General features: G+C 35.7%; 1 protein-coding gene across 1 annotated transcript; it reads left to right on the forward strand.

Annotated features, from left to right (window-relative positions):
• The first annotated feature begins 8,651 nt into the window (after positions 1–8,651).
• Positions 8,652–20,982, forward strand: LOC145599376 (CRM-domain containing factor CFM3A, chloroplastic/mitochondrial-like). Its single transcript, XM_081655768.1, has 9 exons — positions 8,652–9,631; positions 10,561–10,996; positions 11,074–11,204; positions 14,389–14,730; positions 17,295–17,451; positions 17,574–17,866; positions 17,968–18,024; positions 20,315–20,392; positions 20,569–20,982. Exons 1-9 carry the CDS (start codon positions 8,795–8,797, stop codon positions 20,692–20,694), a joined length of 2,457 nt encoding a protein of 818 aa, XP_081511894.1. The 5' UTR covers positions 8,652–8,794; the 3' UTR covers positions 20,695–20,982.
• The last annotated feature ends 891 nt before the right edge of the window (positions 20,983–21,873 follow it).

Consider the following 21,873-nt stretch of genomic DNA (forward strand, 5'->3'; position numbering starts at 1 on the left):
CTTATCAGTATTATGACCCTTGCCTTGATGAAACTTGCAATGAGCATTGGGGTCATAGCTAGCAGTTATGTTCTCTGGTCGAGGTTCTGGAAAAGGTCTAATTGGCATAATCAGTCCTTGACTATGCAAGCGATCAAAAGTAGCATCATAAGTCATTCCCAAAGGCGTGTAAACCCTCCTTTGCCTTTGGAATCTTTGAGGGGGAGCGTTAAGAGCCAACACATCATTGATATTGATATTTTTGGTAGCATTATTGGGCTTAGAAGACGAAGAAGGAGTGTCGTTCTTCTTGTTTTTCCAAGTGCTGTTATTATTGTTGCTACCAGCAGTCTTCATCAGTTCATCTTCGATATTGATTCCAATATCGTACACAGCTTTGAAGGTACTCAAAGGCAGAAACTTTAAGTGTTGCTTGTACTTATGAGTCAAATTTGCAATAAACAGGCGAACCATCTCTTTTTCCTTGGGAGGATCCACCAAGAGCACAGCTGTTTCCCTCCACCTGCTTAGGTAAGTTGTGAAGCCTTCATTCTCCTTCTGTTTGAGAATGGAGAGTTCACGTTCAGAAGTCTTGGTTTGGATGTTACACTTGTAACGATTCATGAAGCGTTCAGTAATGTCCTCCCAGGTCACAACATGTTTGGATTCCAGAGAGTAGAACCATTGTTGACAGGCATGCTCCAAGGAAAGATGGAACACAGTAGGGAAGAGTGTCACATCTACTCCCTTAAGAGCCATGGTCGCAGAAAAGGCCTTCAAGTGGAAAAGCGGATTATCAGTAGGCTTGAACTTGGGAATGTCCGCAGTGGAAAACTTCTCAGGAAGTTTGTCCCTTATGGACGAAGAGGTGACAGGTTGCTCCACATAAGTGAACTCTTCAGAGATCTTACACATCTATTCCTTAATCTTGTCCATTGCAGCGGCCGTGACATTGTTTTGATTGTCTTGCTCTACCGTGTTGACTCTAGTGGTGAGTGTTTGCATCATGTTAGACAACATCTCAATTGTCTTGTTGATGTTCTCGATATCTTCCTTAGTAGCCATTGGTTGAAAGTAGACTAGAGATGGATCTTGTGGAGATGATTGTGGTGGTTTCCTTGTGTGCCTCTTTAGTATAAGAGGTTGTTGAGGTATTGACTCAAACCGTAACAATCTACCCCTGCTTCTTGACCAAGTGTTGTGACACCGAAACAAACACACCTTTAATGACCAAACTTAACCTTAACCTATCCGGAAATAATTAAAAAAATAATAAAAAAAAATATTATTTTGAAATTTGAAATTCACTTTATTATTTTTTTAAAAAAAAAAGTATATGGGAGGATACCATCCGACTTACTCCGAAAAAAAAACGACACAAAAAAAACGACACAAGACTACCCTAAAATACGGTCATGAAATGGTGCACGACTAACGGAAAAAGTGTGTGAACACGACATGTGAGTGATTAAGTGAAGGTTATAGACACGTGTTATGACCGCACAGCTAGACAGGATACCAAAACAGACATACGAACCCATAAGCATGCACAAAGACAAAAAAAAAGCTGACTGGACAAACCTCCTAGGCACCGTGTCACGGTGCTGGCTGTCGTGACACGGTACAGAGCACCGTCAGACGAAGCAATGCGCCGTGCCACGACATTGTACACCGTAGCGCGACAGACCTGTCGTGACACGATGCGCAATTCCAGGCCTAAATTTGTGTAATTTCCATATTTTAATCAATTTTAGTCCGTACTATTTACTATGTGGAAATAAAAACCCTCGGTCATGGGTTAAACAAAAAGAGCAAACACATGAGGGCTAGCACCAAACAAACCATTTAGCATTTAGTCACGATGATGTAAAAAGAGTTCGCAACCTAAGGTCAAGATCTATGTTCAACTATTGGTCAAGCTTTGGGTGTCAAAAGGGTACCATGGTTAAGAGTTTGGACGCGTTAGCAAGGCAGCCTCCCTTGAGGGTGTATGCCAACGGGCGGCTCCGCGAGTTCATGATGAAATCGAACTCGACTCCATGGTTTGGGTGGATTTAATAACTCGGATGAACCCTTAATGCCATGAGCATTTTTGAGTTGATAGAGCTTAAATCCCCCGGGGCTAAGACGCATGTAGAACGCACACGTTTTTTCAGAAAAATCGAAGGAAGTTGACTGTGAGAAGAGAAAATAAGCCACCGGACTGATTTTAGGACTGTCGTGACACGGAAAATAGCACCGTGCCATGGTTCAGCCCACCGTCAGACGGTGAACTGCACCGTGACACGGCAGATTCTTTCGTGGCACGAGATTCAGAAAATCTGACTGGTGCCCTGTTTTCCTTCGTACGCAACCAAGTAATTCAATTTTTCCTACGGGACAGACCTAAATGCGACGTTAAAACGTCTATGCTTATGCAAAAAATGCCAAATTAATCATAGGAATATTTTTCAAGAATCTTTAAAGTCTCATTCACTCATCTGATCGATAAATAACCAAGAATCCTCCCCAGTGGAGTCGCAAAATTGTAGGCGTCGCTCGAAGTGTGCCTACGTTAAAAGCATGTGTGAATATGCTTGGCACTCATAGGAAGTGGGAATTGACATAATACGATTAGGGACAAAGCAAAGTAGGGAGCCGCCAACAAGTGTTTAAGGAACTTGTAAACCGTTCACGGATCATAAAAGGCAACCACGAAAAGGGAAAACGATAGACAACAACGATTGACCCATGAAGGTTACACCCCATTAATAATCCATGAGATTACTAACTCCATATGGTTTGGAACCACGAAAGGAGGATCGGGAATGATGGTACGAAGTGAGTCACGGAGTCACATTCGCTCGTATTGGCCTCTACTCGATTCTTATAGTGAAAAGTGATTCCTGCGATCTCAAAGGCATACAAACAAAATATTCAATTTGCTCCAAACTATTATTAAGCTAAATTGGTTTAATATTAATGCAACATATAATGCTAAAATATTTGTGATCACTTGAATTAATAATAAGATTAAAAAGGAACCTAAACCGGTTGTCCAATTTATCTTATTAGGTGTGATTTTCAATTACATATTCCCTTCAAACATGCAATATGGTGATCATAAATAATAATAGAGTAAACATTAATATTGGAAGCAATAATTTAATAATAAATCCAACAATAAAAATCGTTAGAAAAATAATAGAAATAAAAGGAACATAATTCTTACTTTGATTCTCTTTGCTTGTAACTATAAAATAATAAACGAGTTAGTAACTTCAAGGAAATAATAATAAAACGATAATAAATTAAATTAAATTGATTTGGGGCCAAACCCTCAAGCAGTTCTACCTTTCACGCCTTGGCTTTAGGACAGAACCACGATTAAAGTATGAACTCCTTGGAGTGCTTGAAGAAGGAATCTTGAAAGAAAAAGGGTAGGCTAGTGTTTAGGCTAGAGCATAGAGGAGAGAAAAAAATAGAGAATTAATTGATGCCCCGTACATCAGAAATGAGGGGGTATTTATAGAAAATATGTGATGAGGGAACACACGAAACCCTAAAAAGATAAAAAAATAAAAACCTAAAATATTGCACCGCAACACGGCAAAGGGCACCGTGACACGGTGCCTGGCACCGTCAGATGGGACAGTTTCCCGTGACACGGTGAACAGTTGTGTGACGCAGGAAATATATAGGGTACGGGGAATAAAACGCGTGAAGGGTTTACGCGGAAAGGACACAGAACTGCCCTGTGTCACGGCAGGGGCACCGTGTCACGGGGAATCCCACCGTCAGACGGGGAACATTCCCGTGACACGGTGGACTTTTACCGTGACGCGGGAGTCTGTAGTCCATTTTTCCGTCCAAATTCATTTTTAACTCTAATTTCGCTCAGCATTTTTAAGTGCTGATTGATAATTTCGGGCCATTTCTGATTTATTATTATTAATTGGGATAAAATAATTAAAATAAATAATAGGTTTGGGCCAAAATAAATAATAAAATAATAAAAGGTTTGGGTTGAAATTAAAAAAGAACTATGCTTTGACTAAACATCAAGACTGATCCATGGACTATTTAAAAAATTGAATTTAATTAAATACGATTTTTCAAGCACTCTCGGGATTAAATATTGAACCCGACCAATAATGGCGGTAAAAGGTTGTTCATCATCGGGTTTGGTTTTGGGGAGACATTTTTAGGTGTATACACTAGTCTTTAGAACTAAAGGATTAATGAAAACCTATGATTCTAATTCAAAATAAACACATCATCATACCCGAACTCCATATATTGACATGCCATTCTTCAAGCAAGCACCATTCTCATTCTTGCAGCCAAGGATTCTGCCATGACAACAACCCACTCTACATTTAATTTTTGCACCATAACAACCATAATCTTCCCATGTTCATCACTAATTATAGCACCCAAGCCAGCCCCTACCTTCGAAAATTGCTACATCTGATTTGACACACAAACTCTACAAGAGCTTCCAGCAGGTGCCTACTATAACTCCTCTCTACATGTCCTAGAATATCCATCAATGTAGTTTTAATAATCCCCCACACTAGCTTTCAAATCTCTGATTCTACACTCCCTTAGATTTCGATTGCTCATGTAATATAAATCACAGTTTAGCTTTTTTGATTTATTATAAAATATAAATCATAGTTTAGCAGTGTATGTGTCAAACATCTCATTAGGAGGACATAGATGGAACATTCTTACCTGACGTTGACTTTTTCCAAGAGCATCTAGCTGATGAGCCAAATGGTTGACTGCCCTCCCAGCATGGAGAATAAGAATAGACCAGTTTTGTTAGAGAAGATGTGCAACATCCCTAATAATTTTTCCCATGTCATGGTCAACTAGGAATTTGGGTTATTGAGCATTTCCCTTAGAGCATTAGCACTTCCACGTTCCTACAACCACATGATTTCAATGAAACCATATATGCTCTTGCTAATGGCCAAAATATATCACTGCTACACCCATATATTTTTCTAATCTGATAGGAGCAAACACAACCTACATTTTAAACCGTTCATATTCTAAATTATAGGTTCAGCTATTTCATTTACTTTATAGTGTAATTAGTTTACTTTTATTTAGTTTCTATCTACTTTTGAAATTGATAAAATAATACTCATAGGAGACATTACTAGTTCAATAATAGCACAGTGTGTAAGCAGCAAGTAATATAAGATTTATCTTTATAACTTCTTTAGAAGGTAAAATTGTACAAGGTTGTTCAATCTCTCTTATAAAGCCACAACGTCACATTGATTTGAAAGACTGCTTAAGTTTTTGTGAAATATGTAGGTGCTAGATTACAATGAATTTCTAAACCAACATGTCAGCAATTAAGATTAAGAACAAAGAAATGAGCAGCTTTATATCAACCAATGATCAAGAATGAGGTAGAAAAGTGAAGAGCTCTGCAATATATTACTACCTGCTGGTTATATATGTAAACTCCAACGTTCTCCAAGTTTGAAAGATTGTCAACATCATCAAGTTCAACTTCAGTCTTGAAACCAAGTTTTGTCAATACTTTAACACTTTTAACCTGTTTCAAAAAATTATACATCTAAGAAATATTCAAATCATCTTACAACATGCAAATAATTACCAATGTTACACAAACAAAAGAACCCTCTCCTTTCAGTTTTACCATAATAATGATTACTAGCTATTTTTTGTTAGAGTAGAAGATCAAAATTTATGCAAAAACATAAGCTAAAAACTAACATTCAAAAAATCATAAAACTCAATCGTCATAAAATTACCATGAGAATTTACTCATTAATTCACATAGATTTGTTCACAAACTCACCAACATTCACATAAATTTCAATGTCGGTGTTTTGTACTCAAGGTATTTAAGGAATTCTAGCAACAAAATCAATCACTATAATCATTCACAATTTAACCTCAAAAATTATATATAAGAATCGATTTTCACAATTAAAAACCCTAAATTGACTATACAAAATATAAAATTAACGATGAACAAGGATAGTGAAATTAAAAACGGTGATTAACAAAAAAAAAAGACTTACCTCAAAAACTACTTCAATGGAATATAGAAAGCCTAGAAGCCGCTTTAATGGAGTAGTGAAAGCTCGAAAGTCGCTTCAATGGAGTAGAGAAAGCTCGGAGCCCGCTTTAATGGAGAATTCAGAGGCTCTTGTAATATAGGAGAGAGAAAATGCCTAAGGAGAGAGAAAGTGCGCATGAGTTTTGAAAAATGAACTGAATATGCATGATTCAATCTGGGTCGTTTGATCGCAAACCTCTTCTCTTAGATCTGACGGTCTTGATTAGTTCCTAGTTCCTATTATAGGATTGGTTCTCATTATAACCTAGTCATATATGTATATATATATATATATATATATATATATATATATATATATATATATATATATATATATATATATATATATATATATATATATATATATATATATATATATATATATAATTGTAAAAGGTTATCACACCGGGAATGCAAGCCATAATGGTCCGAGAGCCCTAATATCTATAAAAGATCATGGGTTCGAAAACGGAAAGAAACACAAAAAGTATGTAAAAGTAAGAAAAATAATAAGTATAAAAGGCTGCATCTTTTGTTAATCTAGTTAATAATATACATGTAAAGTTACTACTAAGCAATTGTAATAACTAAGATCAAATTTTACGTAAAACATGGGCATGTAATATCAACATGCATGAATCAAACAAAGAAACATCAACATGAATAAAACAAGAAACATCAACGTGACTAAAACAAGAGGATAGTAATGAATTCATGAGTAAGAGAATTTTTTTTTTCACCATTGTTTTTTAGGTATATATAGTACAGTAAATGTTTGAGTTTCTGGTATAGAGGATCTCAAATATGGGCAACTATAGTGCATACTCCTCAGAACATTTAGAAGTAGATAGTATTACTGATAATTTTTTTTTAGAAGTAGGTATAAATATACCTGACTAGAAACTGGTGCTAATAACGTGTTAAAGTTTGTACACGATAGGAAGTCTTTTTAATAAGTGAAAGAAAGCTAGGAAAGAGTAAAATGAGATGAGTTCAATGTTAGTGTAGTATTGCATCGTCAATATGGCTTATATAGCCAAGAGTCCTACATATATTGCCTTACAAGTTCACAAGTGTTTAGACTTATATGAACATTGAAAAATCAAATCAAATAATTGGCCTTCACATTATCTTCTACTACCTCCGTCCCCGAAAGAACGACCCATTTGGCCTAATTTTAGTCCTAAAAAGAATGAACCATTTGCATTAAAATCCCCACCAATTTGGAATAATATTTGTGCAAAATTAGCTTCCCCATATAAAATTTTGTTTCTCTATGTACTTTTATTACTTTCCCTCTCTACTTTTTTACAAACCTCATGTAAATTTATCTTTCCAATATACTTTTACTTCTTTTAATTTAACTTTCTTAATACTCGCGAAATTAACCCAAATGGGTCGTTCTTTCGGGGACGGAGGGAGTAACATATATATATATATATATATATATATATATATATATATATATATATATATATATATATATATATATATATATATGGAAAATTTGTCAGAAAAAACCTTTTAAATGCCTCATTTTGCAAGAAAAAACCTTTTAAAGCATTCTTTGTTAAAAAAACCACCACGATCACTTGTTTTGTTGAATGAAACCTAAGCCCTCTTTTCCGGCATTGACTAACACTTTCAGGCGTTGACTCACTTCTTTTCCTACTTGCAGCCCACATTTACGTTTTCCCCTTATTCTTTCACAAACAAAAACAAATTTCCAGAAATTCAACAATAGGGCAACAATTTCACAATTCCAAACAAAATTTTCAGCAATGCAAACCAATTTGCGTGTATTATTTAACTCATCACAACTCAAAATCATCAAACAACCAACAACAATTAGGTTAATTATGTTTGTTTTATGTCGATTTTTGGTGATAAAACCTAACAATTTATACGCAAATTGAGCAAATGAAGAACATAACTGGGTTTGTACTTCACTACGTAATTGGGGACACGTTGTTTTGCGTCCAAGCGCCGTCTTCCTTCGTCAAATGAGTTCGTTTGCTTGTCTACAAAAAAACCCCAATTTTTTTCGGCGAATTTCAAGTATAAAACTAATTACTTAATACTTACCTCAAGTTATTGTCCAAGTATTTATGGCGAGTTGAGAGAGAGATAGAAAAACCCAATTTGATGTGATAGTGTTGCAGAGCATTCATGGAGAAAATGAGAGAGAGAATAGAGAGGAAATACATTGGAGAGAAAATAAAGGGAATACGTAATAGGGGGAGTGCAATTATCAAAACAAGTGGCAGCAAGTAGTAAAAGAAGTGAGTCAACGACTAAAAGTGTTAGTCAATGCCGAAAAAGAGGGCCTAGGTTTCATTCAACAAAAAAAGGTGATCGTAGTGGTTATTTTTAACAAAGAATGCTTTAAAAGGTTTTTTCTTGTATAATGAGGCATTTAAAAGGTTTTTTCTAACAAATTTTCATATATATGTATACATATATATGAAAATTTGTCAGAAAAAACCTTTTAAATATATATATATATAGTATGTATAATATATATATATATATATATAAAATGTATATTATATAAAAGGCCAGCCCAATTCGTTAAAAGATGTTTCGTTGCTAAATTACCCAACAATCTTATCATCTTCTTCCTCAAACTTGAAACCGCCATTTTCCACTGCTTCCTTCTTCGAAGTACTTGTTTTGTATGATGAAACCTCTACTACTAATACTATCTCTTGTATAACTCAACTTCAAATGTACATCCACAAAAGAATGGCATTTACAACAGCTAAGTTATCTGAATTACCATTGCGCAATACCCTCCCTTTCACCTGCTCACACTCTTCTTCTTCCCCTTCTTCAATCTTCAAATCTCCTAAACATTGTTTTTCTATCCCAATTACCTTTTCTTCTCTCAAAACTACACAAACCCACAAAAACCCACATTCAAATTCTTCCCAAAACCCTTCTAAAACCCCTAATTCAGCTCCTTGGATCAAGAAATGGCCTTCAATTGACCCTTCAACTGTTCAAAATGATGCTGACTTTGGTAATTCTAGTAAAGGGAGTAGAATTGTGGAGAATAAAGGGAAGAGTGCAATTGAGAGGATTGTAAATAGGTTGAGGAGTTTGGGTTTGGAATCAGATGATGAGGATATGAGTGATTTGGATGAGGAGGGTTTTAGGGAGGAGGAGAAATTGGGGGATTTGTTGAAGAGGGATTGGATTAGGAATGATACTATGTTGGTTGAAGAAGAGAAGAGGAGTGATTATGGGTTGTTGCCTTGGGAGAGGGAGGAGAGGGAGGAGGAGGATGTGGGTGTGGTTAGGGAGGTTAGAACAAGTGAAAAGAAGGCGAAACGGGTTGTTAGAGGGAATACATTGGCTGATTTGACGATTGAGGAATCGGAGTTGAAGAGATTGAGAGGGCAAGGGATGGTATTGAGGGATAAAGTTAATGTGCCTAAAGCTGGACTTACTCAGGCTGTGTTGGAGAAGATTCATACAAAATGGAAAAAAAAGGAGTTGGTTAGGTTGAGATTTCATGAAGATTTAGCTCATGATATGAAGACTGCCCATATTCTTGTAGAGGTATATTGAACTGTCAGCTTAAAATATAGTGCTTTAGTAATTTGTGCTTGTTTGATTCAGATGATGACAATGCATGTTATTCGCGGACTCCTGATTTTGAGCATTTGTTGCTTATGTTTGCTTCACATAAATAATGATAACAGATACTGTGACTAATTAGCTTCATTCTTTCCTAGTCAGTGTAATTGATGGTTTTTGGGGTTAAGCGAGGGTTGGGATGGCCTGAGAACTCAAACTAAGAGAGTGGAAGTTGCTTATTTGTCTCACGATTCATTTTTATCATGTATGCTTGTTGCACATGCTTGTTTAACACTGTTAACTGCAGAGCATATTGTTATAATCTACGAACTTTGTATTAAGCAGTAACAGAAGGAAGAGGTTGGCAGGTTTATCGCCTAGGCACTTGTGTGTTCAATACTGCATGTGTACTGAACTTGCTTGCTTACATTCTCAAGAGATACCTTTTATCACCTAGGCACTTGTGTGTTCAATACTGCATTTGTACTGAACTTGCTTGCTTTATCTTATACACTTAATACATAGGCGCTTGTGTGTTCAATACTGCATGTGTACTGAACCTGCTTGCTATACACATGTATCTTCCAGTTTAAGGTTGTTGGTATTGTTTGCTGTAAGTCTATGGTGTTGAAACATAGTTTCAAAATAAATGGTGGCCATTGACTCATTGTAATCCTAGAATGCACAAGACATATAAAAATAACAGTTCTTATTTGGCCTTTGTACTAAGTTGGACTGCTCAGAGTTTCTAGATACAAAAGATGTTGGTTTAATCTAATCATGTCCATAATTTGCAATAGAAAATCGTTTTTCTTAAAAATATGCTGCTGAAAACTAAGTATTGGTGGTGCATTTACTTGTTTATGGCAGGAAAGTTGTTTAATTCAAATTAACTATTTTTTCTTGAACAGCGCCGAACTGGGGGTTTAGTCATATGGAGATCGGGAAGTGTTATGGTGGTTTACCGTGGAAAGAACTATGAAGGCCCCCTACCTAAATTAAATCCAGATACATCATCTGTAAATATAGCTGCAGTAAATAATGGGAATGATGCTGGTGCATCATTAGAAACTATTTCACCACAAGTAAAAGCTCTGGAACAATCTAGGAATCTGACAGCTGAGGAAGTTGAATATAATGATCTTCTTGATTGTTTGGGGCCTCGATTTGTTGATTGGTGGGGTACTGGAATTCTTCCGGTTGATGGTGATTTGCTTCCTCAAACAGTTCCTGGTTTCAAGCCACCATTGAGGTTACTCCCAACTGGGATGCGGTTGGCAGTGACTAATGCTGAGTTGACCACTTTACGAAAACTGGCCAAGTCACTTCCTTGTCATTTTGCTCTTGGTATGGATTATCCCTTCTTTAGTGCTTATTAATATCTCTTCCATAGTATGATGTCAATATTATTCTGGAATGTGAAGGTAGAAATAGACATCATCAGGGCTTGGCAGCTGCTATAATTAAGCTTTGGGAAAAGAGTTTAGTTGCAAAGATTGCTGTAAAACGAGGAATTCAGAACACTAACAATGAGCTGATGTCAGAGGAGTTGAAGGCACTTTTCTTTCTCATCTCTTACATTGTCCTTATTTGCCTTTTCTTCTATTAATTGTCATTTCAGCGAGTTTGTTCTGTGCAATTATGTGCTGTTTATTGCTCCAATTCTTCTACAGCTATGTACTTGTTTTTACTGATTTTTCTTCCTTGCTGAAAAAGAATTATACTTCCTATGAGACAATTTGAAGTGAACAGTGCTTAAACATATACTTCTGTGATGATATTATTTACTTAAAGATTAACCTTTTACAATGTATGATTTCAAATATTTTTGTGCATTAGTTATATGGACTTCTAAATCTTAGTAAACTTATTGTCATTAAAGGGCATATGATAAAAAATTGCTAATGGTATTCCTTTGATCTTGGACAATGACAAACCACAAAGATACCATGCTGTTTCTTTTATTCTATTGGCAAGGGTGAGAACTAAATAGCAGCAATTTTGGGTGCAGTTGTGATAATTATTGTATAAATGCCTAGGTTTAGCTGTAAAGTGCAAGGATGCGTTAAATTGGATGGATCTAGGATATTTAAGTTTCTGTACATTTAACATTTTTTTTTTAATTTTTTAATTTTGTATTTATTTTTTATTTTTTTTGGCAGCAGGATGTACAAGATAAAAAATAAATAAAAAAAAAAACAGTACATGACTACTCCTTATTCCTGGCGTTAGGTACTAGGCTTTGGGTCGTCTTAACACTACTACAAAGGCACTTATTATTATAACTAACATTACAACATTGAGAGCTAATAGCACTAACACAATCTAGGATTCTTGAAGTTGCTTCTTCCTTGGATGATTGTAGAGATCCATTGAGGGGGGAGTAACGTACTTCCTTTTTTCATCAGCTTGGTACCTGCACTTTAAACCATGGTTAGAAGGGAATGAGCGATCACCTATGTGATGGGTTGAACATCTTCTCGTGTGGCATCTTGTTGTATGTCGGGTCTTGACATTTGAGCTAGTCTTTTGAGTCCTTCTCTTAGAAGCACAAATTAGATGCTGGGTCAGCTTCTTCTGTATGGTGGATGCCAATTGAAACTCAGTTACATCTTGAGCCTTGGCTTCATCTGTAGGCTTTGCTTCTTGTTGAGCCTTAACTTCTTCCACCTCACTGACTTTATCACTCTTGTTAGCTGAGCCATTCTTCGATGATGGAATAACTCTGACTTGGAAGTAGGTTCCTGACCTGGAGTTGAAACACTTGATAGTCTTTCCTTGTTTCATCAGAAGATAATCCTTTGTTGAGATTCTCTAAGAAAGGAGCTCTGCCTTTTACGGTTTTGAAACCGATATTTAGGCTCCACAAGATGATTGTTTTCATTGCCTTCTTTAGTAGAAGGAGAATTAAGGTTATTCTTAAACTGATTTGAAGATTCTTTATCTAGACCACCTGATGAGAGGCCTGGTCTTGACATTCCTGAACACAGCTTGAAGTAGGGGCTTGTTCCAATTCCGGATTTGGATCACTTTCAACTTGGTGGCTTGCATAAACCTTGTCACACTTTTTTGCTAGCTTCTCTTGTGAAGGGAGGCTAGTTCCAAGAGCATTTGGGACAATTCCTGGATTAACTACCTTCTGACCACCAAAATATGATACTCTTCACTGAACCCAACTTCTTGACCACTACTTGATTTGAGGGTTCAAGATTGTAAGCGGCCAATACATTCAAATGGGCTCAGTGTATCCCGGAAAGGTGCTGTTTTCGCAGAGTATATCCTAACAATTGAGCAGCTTGAGCTATCTGTTTCCATAGCAAGACTGGAAGCACTGAAGAATGATACCAAAGCAAAACATGTCTGTTTCCTTGTAAAGTTGCTGGTTTCGGTGTCTGTTCTAGTAATTGTGTCAGAATGTGAGAAAGTTGATGCTATTGAAACTTGGGAGCACAATGAGAAAGTTTTTACTTTTCTAATTGAAATGGTATATTTTCTTGTAAAGTTGCTTGTTTAATAGTAATAATGTTGTGTCTTGATTAGATGTTTTTTTTTTTTTTATCACAAAAGGGAACTTTGGGAAAGACCTAAGGAAGCTGCTCAGTACATCACTGTGATGGAAGAACCCTAAGGGAATGGATTTATAAGTCTGACTAATCAAATTTATAATTGAAGAGCATCATGATGCTTATGTAGTGCAAGTATGCAGCAAAATACAAACCATTAGTAGAAGGTAGGGGCTGAAGAAAAAATCGATTAACATAATGTCATAATCATTGAAAGCACCTCAATACTGATATGTTGATTAGCAGTGGTGTTCTTCTACGTTACTTTAGCTATCTTTTTTCCCTTTAGTGCGATCATTGAATTTGGTTATCCTCCACCTTCAGCTAAAATATTTAAAGCACAAGTCTTTGCTACAGTAGTACAATAGAATTGATGGACTTTGCTAAATTAGTGTGAAAGAACGAAAATCACTTGCTGCTAATTGTTGCCTCGTAATTTCCCACACAATCCCTTTGCTATATTGATTTTGTTATGAACTGGTTTGCAGTTTGCCCCTATATTTTATGGGACTAGACTAAAGTTGGGTTGGTTTCAGATGGAACATATTTGCTTATACGTGTTTAAAGCATTGGCCAGTTCTAGATGGCAGTGATCTTTCTCAGTTTCCCTGAGAGAACTTTTAATCTTCAGTTCTGGAACATTATTTTTGTTGCCATGGACAGTAAAATAAAGCTCTCAAAAACAGTGAAAATAACCTATTTGGCTGAAGGTTGGCTCATAACACCTCTTACAAGGCTGTGATGCTGGGTAGTAATGTTTATACATATTAACTGTCCTTTGATATTAGGTTCTCTTTTCATATACTCTTCATTCCTGCATCATTTTGCAATAAACTAATGTTAGGGAAAGGGGTATATTGGGTAGTGCAATATAATTCAGCTAGTAGTGTCTTGTAGAGAAAGATATGGGCGGTTTTTCAAGATGTAATACTATGAATAAGAGAAGATTAGGAAGGAATTGGTGAGTTGAATGTTGATCGAGTATGTTGGGTTAGCTTAGTTAAGCTAAAATAGAATAGAATCCACCTCTTGAAAGTTGAATTATCACTCTTAATTTCTGTAACTCAGTTTACTAATCAATAGTATCTTCTTCTTCCCTAATTTCTTCCATTAATGAAGTTTAACCTGTCTTAATTCACAGTTCATTGGTTTATTGGCTAATTGGTCTTGCTGCAGGCACTCACGGGAGGCACCTTGCTGCTGCGAAACAAGTATTTTATTGTTATATATCGTGGAAAAGATTTCCTTCCACGTAGTGTAGCTGCTGCTGTTTTGGAAAGACAGGAACTCACAAAAAAGATCCAAGATGCTGAAGAAACTGCACGAATTGGATCATATGTGGCACCTACAACTTATGAAGCTGAAGATGCCCCTGCTGGTACACTAGCTGAGTTCTATGAAGCTCAAGCCAGATGGGGCAGAGAAATATCAGCTGAAGAACGAGAAAAGATGATAGAAGAAGCTTCCACTACTAAAAGTGTGAAAGAGGTCAAGCGAGTTGAGCATAAATTAGCTCTGGTAAGCATGCTGATCTTATTATAAGGCTGACTAGACTGCATATTTAGAAGCTGGACTGCAAAAGATGCGATAAATCAAATTTTGGCACATATCATATTAGCTGTCTAAGAAACATGAACTCCGTGATCTTTGTGCAAGTCGCATTTAGTGTCAGTTTTGCTTCTCAGTGAAGATATTTATCCCTTCATCTTAGAAACATGTCATCTTTTGAAATTCAAATTGTAAAGTGGGCATTGTAATGAGTTTACTCCGTGTCGTTGAGTAAGTGTTCTACGTATAAAAACTTTATGTATAGGAGATGTTTGTACGAGATGTTAGGGAATATAATTTTTTAATTTTAAAGCGCTTTTCTTTCTTGATATAGAAAAAGGGCCAGATCAGTGTTAATTTGGTGCAATTAAAGGATGACATTGATTTAAGATATAATATCATATTAGTTTGATATGAGTACAAGGTCTGAATATTGTGTGAAGATATGAGAGGATATCATGTGTGTTAATATTCCTCCCTACTTTACTAGTTCTTTGTCATGTTGCCTTTAGTCATCGATTCCTTGCATCTTTTTGTGGTCTGTTGTGCAGCAGGACGGATTGCTCATAGCTCATTTTATTTGATTCAAATCTAGAGTGTAGACAAGTCAATTATCAAGTAGTATTAACTTTATACAAATTTATTTGGAGTTCCAACTCTTCCAAGGCCATTTTCCCTAAACCAAATGTGTTTGCTTCAGAGTATTGCACATGTAATTGCATCTAAAAGCCTTTTATCATTCTTTTCATGGTCCTTTTTTAGTGGAGTGTGATTAATAGCTCAATAAATTGTGATCAATTTATTCACCCACCTCTATTTCAATTTAAAGTGTCTGGGCTTCTATTGGTAATCAAGAGTGCTTGCCTAATCTTGCACCGGTTGGTTTAATTATGAGCTCGAGTTTTATTCTTCGCTCCTATGCGTTCTTATTGTAATAAAATTGTTGGTGCTCACTGATCGTGTATTGTGTGTTGGTACTGAAAGTCCATTTTGATGTTGTGTTAGATACTATTGATATATAACGGCACAGGTCTATGATATTCATTCTGTAGGGTTCTATTTTTAGATCGTTCTTGTTCATAGTCTTTTGGTTTTGAAAAGCCAGCAACTTTTTGAACAGTTGAATAGCATATAGAACTTAAGTGAAAAAGTGCATACTTTGTTTTGGCTTCTATAAGTTATTGTGACCTTCCTTCCCTAATGAATCAGCCAAAATGTAGCACAGGATTGGAAATGAGATGTAGAATGAGAAAACCTGATTTCTCAAAATTAGTAACTGCAAAGCTGTAGTTAATAATTTAAAAATATTTTTCCCTCAATAAAAATTGAAAATATTTTTGATCAATTTTTATTTTTGATCAATTTTTATTATCCTTTTCTTGTAAATAAATTTTTTTTTAAAAAAAATGCTACTTTCAATAATCTGTATCGATTCAATTTTATTTATTTATTTTTGTAATAAATGATATTTTCTCTATTTTTTAAATATTGCACAACTTGCCTTTTAAGGAAGTTTCACAAAAATTGCGCCATAACCATTTTAGGAAATAAAATATTTGTGCTCACACTAAAAATACCCAATATTCCCCTACTTTTAACATTTCATTCTTTAGTTTATATTTACATCACATGGATAATTTTGTACTTTTACCCATCTCTCTCTTCCTGTTTCCCACTACCAAAAAAAGTGTACCCAACCTCTATGGTGCAATAATAAAAGAACGGAGGAAGTATACATAATGTTTTTAAATGCATAGTAATAAAGCTAAAAGAAATCATCTGATTTAATGTGCATTAAATTATACAGGTCTAAGTAATAAGTCAAGGCCATAAGACTTAAAATCTCATTAATCTGTCACATGTGATGATGTGATCACTCACATCTTCCTCTCCCCCTCTTCTAGTCAAGACAACCCCCTTGCACTCATCTTGAGCAATCAGCCCATATGTGATATGACTCCTTGGTGGCTATCAGAAGCTATTGATGGTGACAATCAACAAGTCAGCATTGAAAGGTGGATATGGTGAGTGGAGAAGAGATAGAGAAATCTCGTGTGAAGTTTCTTGGGTTTCACTTTCCCTTCCCTCTAATAACCCCTTGTTGGCACAACTGTGTTTCAAAATGCTTCGGTGTAGAGATTATTTTGACGTTAGACTATGAATCATTTGTATACTTGCCTACCCGTTTGGTAGACTTTTCATGTGCATTTCATCTGGTCTCCGGATCCCCAAAAAACAAGTCTCCTAATATTTCCATGCTTCATAGGTGATGATGAATTGTAATATTTATAGTAGAAAAACAACTATTACAACAATGGTGAAGGCGATGATAACAACAATAACACTAACAATATTGTGGACACTAACTAGCTAAGTTGATTAAAGCCTTGGGGTTGTTGTATTGATTCGATTTAAGTTAATGCACTGTGTGGCTCTCTCAGCACAAACATGTTCCGTCAATATTGAAGGTTAAATTACTTTATTTTAAGAACAATATATATTGGTGTTTTTTCTAATTTTCTACGCATGACCAGGCCCAGTCAAAAAAGCTCAGAGCAGAGACGTTGTTAGCAAAAATAGAAGCATCAATGGTACCTGTTGGTCCGTCTGATGACCTGGAAACAATCACTGATGAGGAAAGGTTTACTTTTCGCAGGATTGGCTTAAGCATGAAAGCATACTTGCCTCTTGGTGAGAAATCCTTATTTTATACATAAGATGTCTTGTTTGCTGTCAAACCGTCAGCAAATATCAGATGTAGTCTGTATTTCATGGAAAAATTGCTTTCGTCATATGTTGTGATTATTGCGTAGGTATCCGTGGTATTTTTGATGGTGTAATTCAAAATATGCATTTGCATTGGAAACATAGAGAACTAGTCAAGCTAATCACCAAACAGAAGACCCTTGCCTTCGTAGAGGAAACAGCTAGACTATTGGAGTATGAAAGTGGTGGCATATTGGTCGCTATAGAACGGGTGCCAAAAGGTTATGCTATCATATATTACCGTGGAAAGAATTATCAGAGGCCTGTTAGCTTGAGGCCAAGAAATTTGTTGACAAAAGCAAAAGCATTTAAACGTGCAATTGCAATGCAGCGGCATGAGGTTTGATCCATATGTTTCAGTTTTTTCTTCCTAACAATTGTAATTTCTGCAGAAAATTTATGATTAATTTTCTGTTTTCATGTGGTAATGAAATTTTGCAGGCCCTTAGTCAGCACATATCTGAATTGGAGAGTAGCATAGAACAGATGAAAAACAGTGTAAGTAGTAATAAACTTTATTAACTATAAGCATGAGGTCATAAGTTATCGACTTTTTGCTCCTATTTTAGATTTTTGTAAACTACTAATATGCCATCATTAAACCAAATGTCTTATCAACACAAAACAGCGCCTTCTATTTATTTATTTTTTAAAAAACCAAATGTAGTTTTCTTGCAGGCTCATTTTTCATAACATTCAAAACTACTGTTATAATTGTTGTTTAAGAAATCGAAAAGTCTGAACACTAATTTATAGATTATTGATCTTTTGTATAAATGTTAACATTTAGGAAGGTATTTTTTGAAAGGGAAAGGGAGAGAGTTTAGGAAAGGGATAGAAGGAAAATGGAAAGTTAAAGATGTTTCATTTGATATCATATGTTGTTTGGATTGTAGAAATAAAAATATAACTAATCAACCATTCTTTTTTCTTCCTTTACTCTCCAGTCACCACTAACCTCACCAAATCATTAGTCACCATCATCCTATCTTTTCCTTCTCTCTTCTCTTATCATAAACTCCATCTTCTTTTTCTCACTGCCTACCTCCCTCTTTATCATGTCAACGAGGACCTCCTTCAACATTGGCAGTATGTTATCGTCCTCAATTATATTGCTCACTGGATTTAGAGATCTAATTCAGTCATTAAAACAATAGATCTAGAGTTTTTATGGTATAATTAACCATCTAAATCCATAATTATCGATACGAATGTAGTATTTTTTTCCCCCATTTTACTCTCAAAATCCTTTTTCTTCTCGCTTGCTTTTTGGTAGCGGTGAATTGATGATGGTGGTGGTTTGTGTGGCTGTTGGTGGGTTTTGTTGAGGTAAGTGGGTGGTTTTCTTTGAGGAATTCTGTTTGGTGACCAATTGGTGGTGATTTGGATTGGTAAGTCAACTCAGTGGTGGTGCTAGTAGTCGGGGTAATGGGGTTGAGAGGTGACAGCTTAAGTTTGTGGTGGTTGGAGAGTGGAGACCTTGGGGTGGTAGGTTCGGCAGCAGGTGATCTCAAAGGTTGTGGGTGGCTGGGGTGTACAAGTTGTCTAGGGGCAATGAGATTGGAAAACTTTCATGCGAGGGGTGGGGGTGGGGGTGGTGAATCATTGTAGAGGAAATTAGGGGTGAGGAATTTGACTTAACCAACAGCTAAGGAAAAAAGTCTTGTGATTCTCTTACCCTTTGATGAAGACCACAAACAAATGCCCACTTAAAGTTTTCTGTGCAGCATATAGTAAGCAATATTATTATTTATGTAAAACTGATTATCTCCTACTTTTTTCTTACTCCTACTCATCTTGTACTCCATCTCTCTTACTTTATCCATTTCTTGTTTTGTTAATGGTCATTTTGTAATTTTGGAACTTCGAGACTGATAACAAACCTCTTAGACCATCTCTAATGGTGAGACTTGAGTGAGTTTTTTTAGGAGAGAGACTAGAGAGAGTAATTTTCGCAAAGGATACCAATAAGTTGGTATCTAAACTTAGCAACTCCAAAATAAAGTTGCTAAGTTTAGATACTCAACTTTGAGTCTCATTTGACAAAAAGTGTGGGCCCTTATCAATATTATAATATGTTTTGTAATTTATGTAAGTTTTAATTTTATTTTTTTTTCTAAAAAAACCTTAAAATATGATTTGGTGGACCATTGATAAATTAGACTTCACATGAGTTGCTAAATTGAGAAGTGGGTTGGGTATCACCATTAGAGGTAAAAAACAACTCATTTTGTATTTCAATACTCAAAGTTGAGTTTCACCATTAGAGATGGTCTTAAATTTTAATCATTTCCCTTTACTTTTCAATCTATTTTGATTCTGTTAAAACAATTCTGTTTAATTTACTTTAACTATTTTGTATCGATTTGTTTTATTTTGAAACAAAATGTATGAAAACTAATTTTAAACAGCAATTTATCTAAGATATTTAAAAATTTATTGTCAATGCTTCAATTTGATGATTATCAATGTGCTTTGTTACAAGTAGTTTAAAAGATTTTCTATATACACGCTTTTGAGTTACTACTAAATACTTTTATGTTTATCTGCTTTACTTTTAAGGAACGAAATTGGTTCTCAATTATAATTTTAGACTTGTTTCTTATTGGAACTTGATCGGGTGGAAAAGATAGATGGGTTACATATATAGCTATTCAAAGCTTTTGAAGAACTCATTTTAAGATTATCAAATTCAATATTGTATTTTTTGTGACAGTTATAGGTCTTCTAAATTCAGCTATGTTTATAGTTATATAAATTTTTAGACTAATCCCTTATTAAACTACAGGGTGATAGTAAATCTACAGAAGATGGAAAGGCCTCCAGCTTTAATGTTGAGTTTGGTTCAGACTCAGAAATCAGCCATGTGAGACATTTTACCTCTCCGCTTTGAGTGACTTGGTGTATATTACTTCCATTTATTTGGGGCTTTCACAGAAGCCAGGAGGGTGAGATTGGGGTAGTAAAGTGGGGTAAGTGGGTTAGTTAGTTTCTTATAATAAGTTCACATTCTTCATCTACGATATTTTGCTTGTGTTGCAGGGTCTCTCGATGATTAATACAGATTCTGGTGATGAGGAAGATGATGACTTCAATGACTCTGATGATGATTTTGATTATTCTGATGACGATTCCAATGAGTTCACAAGTATTGAGGATCTGGATTAATCCTTCCTTTAAAGTGTTGCAAAACTATATTTCTTTTTGGATGACTTGTATGAAGGGACTCAAATTAAGGTAATTGGGAACATTGTAACTTAAGTTTCCTATCACATGAAATTCTAAGTTGATGTTGCTGTGCATTTAATGATTGTTAGTTTACTTCTTGGGAAATTATTTTTGGCTTTGTTTTGTGTCCTAGCAACTAATTCCACATATCTCATCAAACAATGGGTCATGGAGAGGCCTTCATGTTGTAGAGCCTTTGATAATCAGTAATAGCATCACTGATTTGTACATTTCTGTAATTTAGCTCCCTGTCTGGCATGCTTACCTATTTTTGTCTCATGATTGTTTATTTTTATTTCAATTTATTGAGTTCTTTGTTCAACCTTCTTCAAGTTTTTTTCTTTTCCCTCTTTTGTTTTGGGAAAGAAGTCCCTTAGGGGAAAAATTAGGGATCCCACTTGCTTATCGATCTTCTCTTACAGGGGTGGAAGGAGGGCCTCTAATCACTAGGCCAACCTTAATTCTCCAACCAAACTTCTCCAAGTGGTCTGACAATCTAGCATAGTCTCTTTCGATAAAGATATTTTGCTAACATATAAAATGCCTAAATTGATATTCAAACAAATCTACAAACATGGACCTTTTTTTTTTTTGTTTTTTTTTTTTTTTGTTTTTTTTTGTTTTTTGTTTGAAGGAATTACTAACTTGGACGTGGACTTATACATTGACAAAACTCTCCGGTTATGAGAGACCTGTATATTCATCAATAAACATGATAACTGTCCGAAATTGTGGTGCCATTTCATAGCGTCATCTTCAGCCTTTGCTGCTAAGGTGCATCTGATCTGTGTCTGCCATCCGTACAGCAGTACCCATTCTCCACAAGGCTGCTAGTCTAGCTGACAAGGAAGCCTGGATTAAGGAAACATCTACAAACACAAGGAACTCTTTATGGGAAAGAGAGAGAGAGAGGGGGGGGGGGGGGGGGGGGGGGTAGTAGAATTGGGTTTTGGGCGGAATCAGGGGGGTTATGGTCTTATGGATGTTTACTGTCGTTTCAAGTTTTCGTAATTGCAGTTGTTGCTGCTAATGTTGCTATAAATTAACCTTTGACAACTTTCCTTGCTGTTGTAAGTGCTTAACATTGATGCAATATCATGCTATTTTGATTCCTGTCTG

Source organism: Chenopodium album, chromosome 2 (genome assembly GCF_948465745.1).
Source record: "Chenopodium album chromosome 2, dcCheAlbu1.1, whole genome shotgun sequence".
NCBI classification, from domain to species: Eukaryota; Viridiplantae; Streptophyta; class Magnoliopsida; order Caryophyllales; family Amaranthaceae; genus Chenopodium; species Chenopodium album.

What these genes read in the sequence shown, in the direction of transcription:
- LOC145599376 (XM_081655768.1), top strand. Translation starts at nt 8,795, where the DNA reads ATGTACATCCACAAAAGAATGGCATTTACAACAGCTAAGTTATCTGAA. An exon ending in CTGCCCATATTCTTGTAGAG is followed by an intron (nt 9,632 to 10,560) that starts GTATATTGAACT and finishes TTTCTTGAACAG; the next exon opens with CGCCGAACTGGGGGTTTAGT. An exon ending in TTGCAATGCAGCGGCATGAG is followed by an intron (nt 17,867 to 17,967) that starts GTTTGATCCATA and finishes GAAATTTTGCAG; the next exon opens with GCCCTTAGTCAGCACATATC.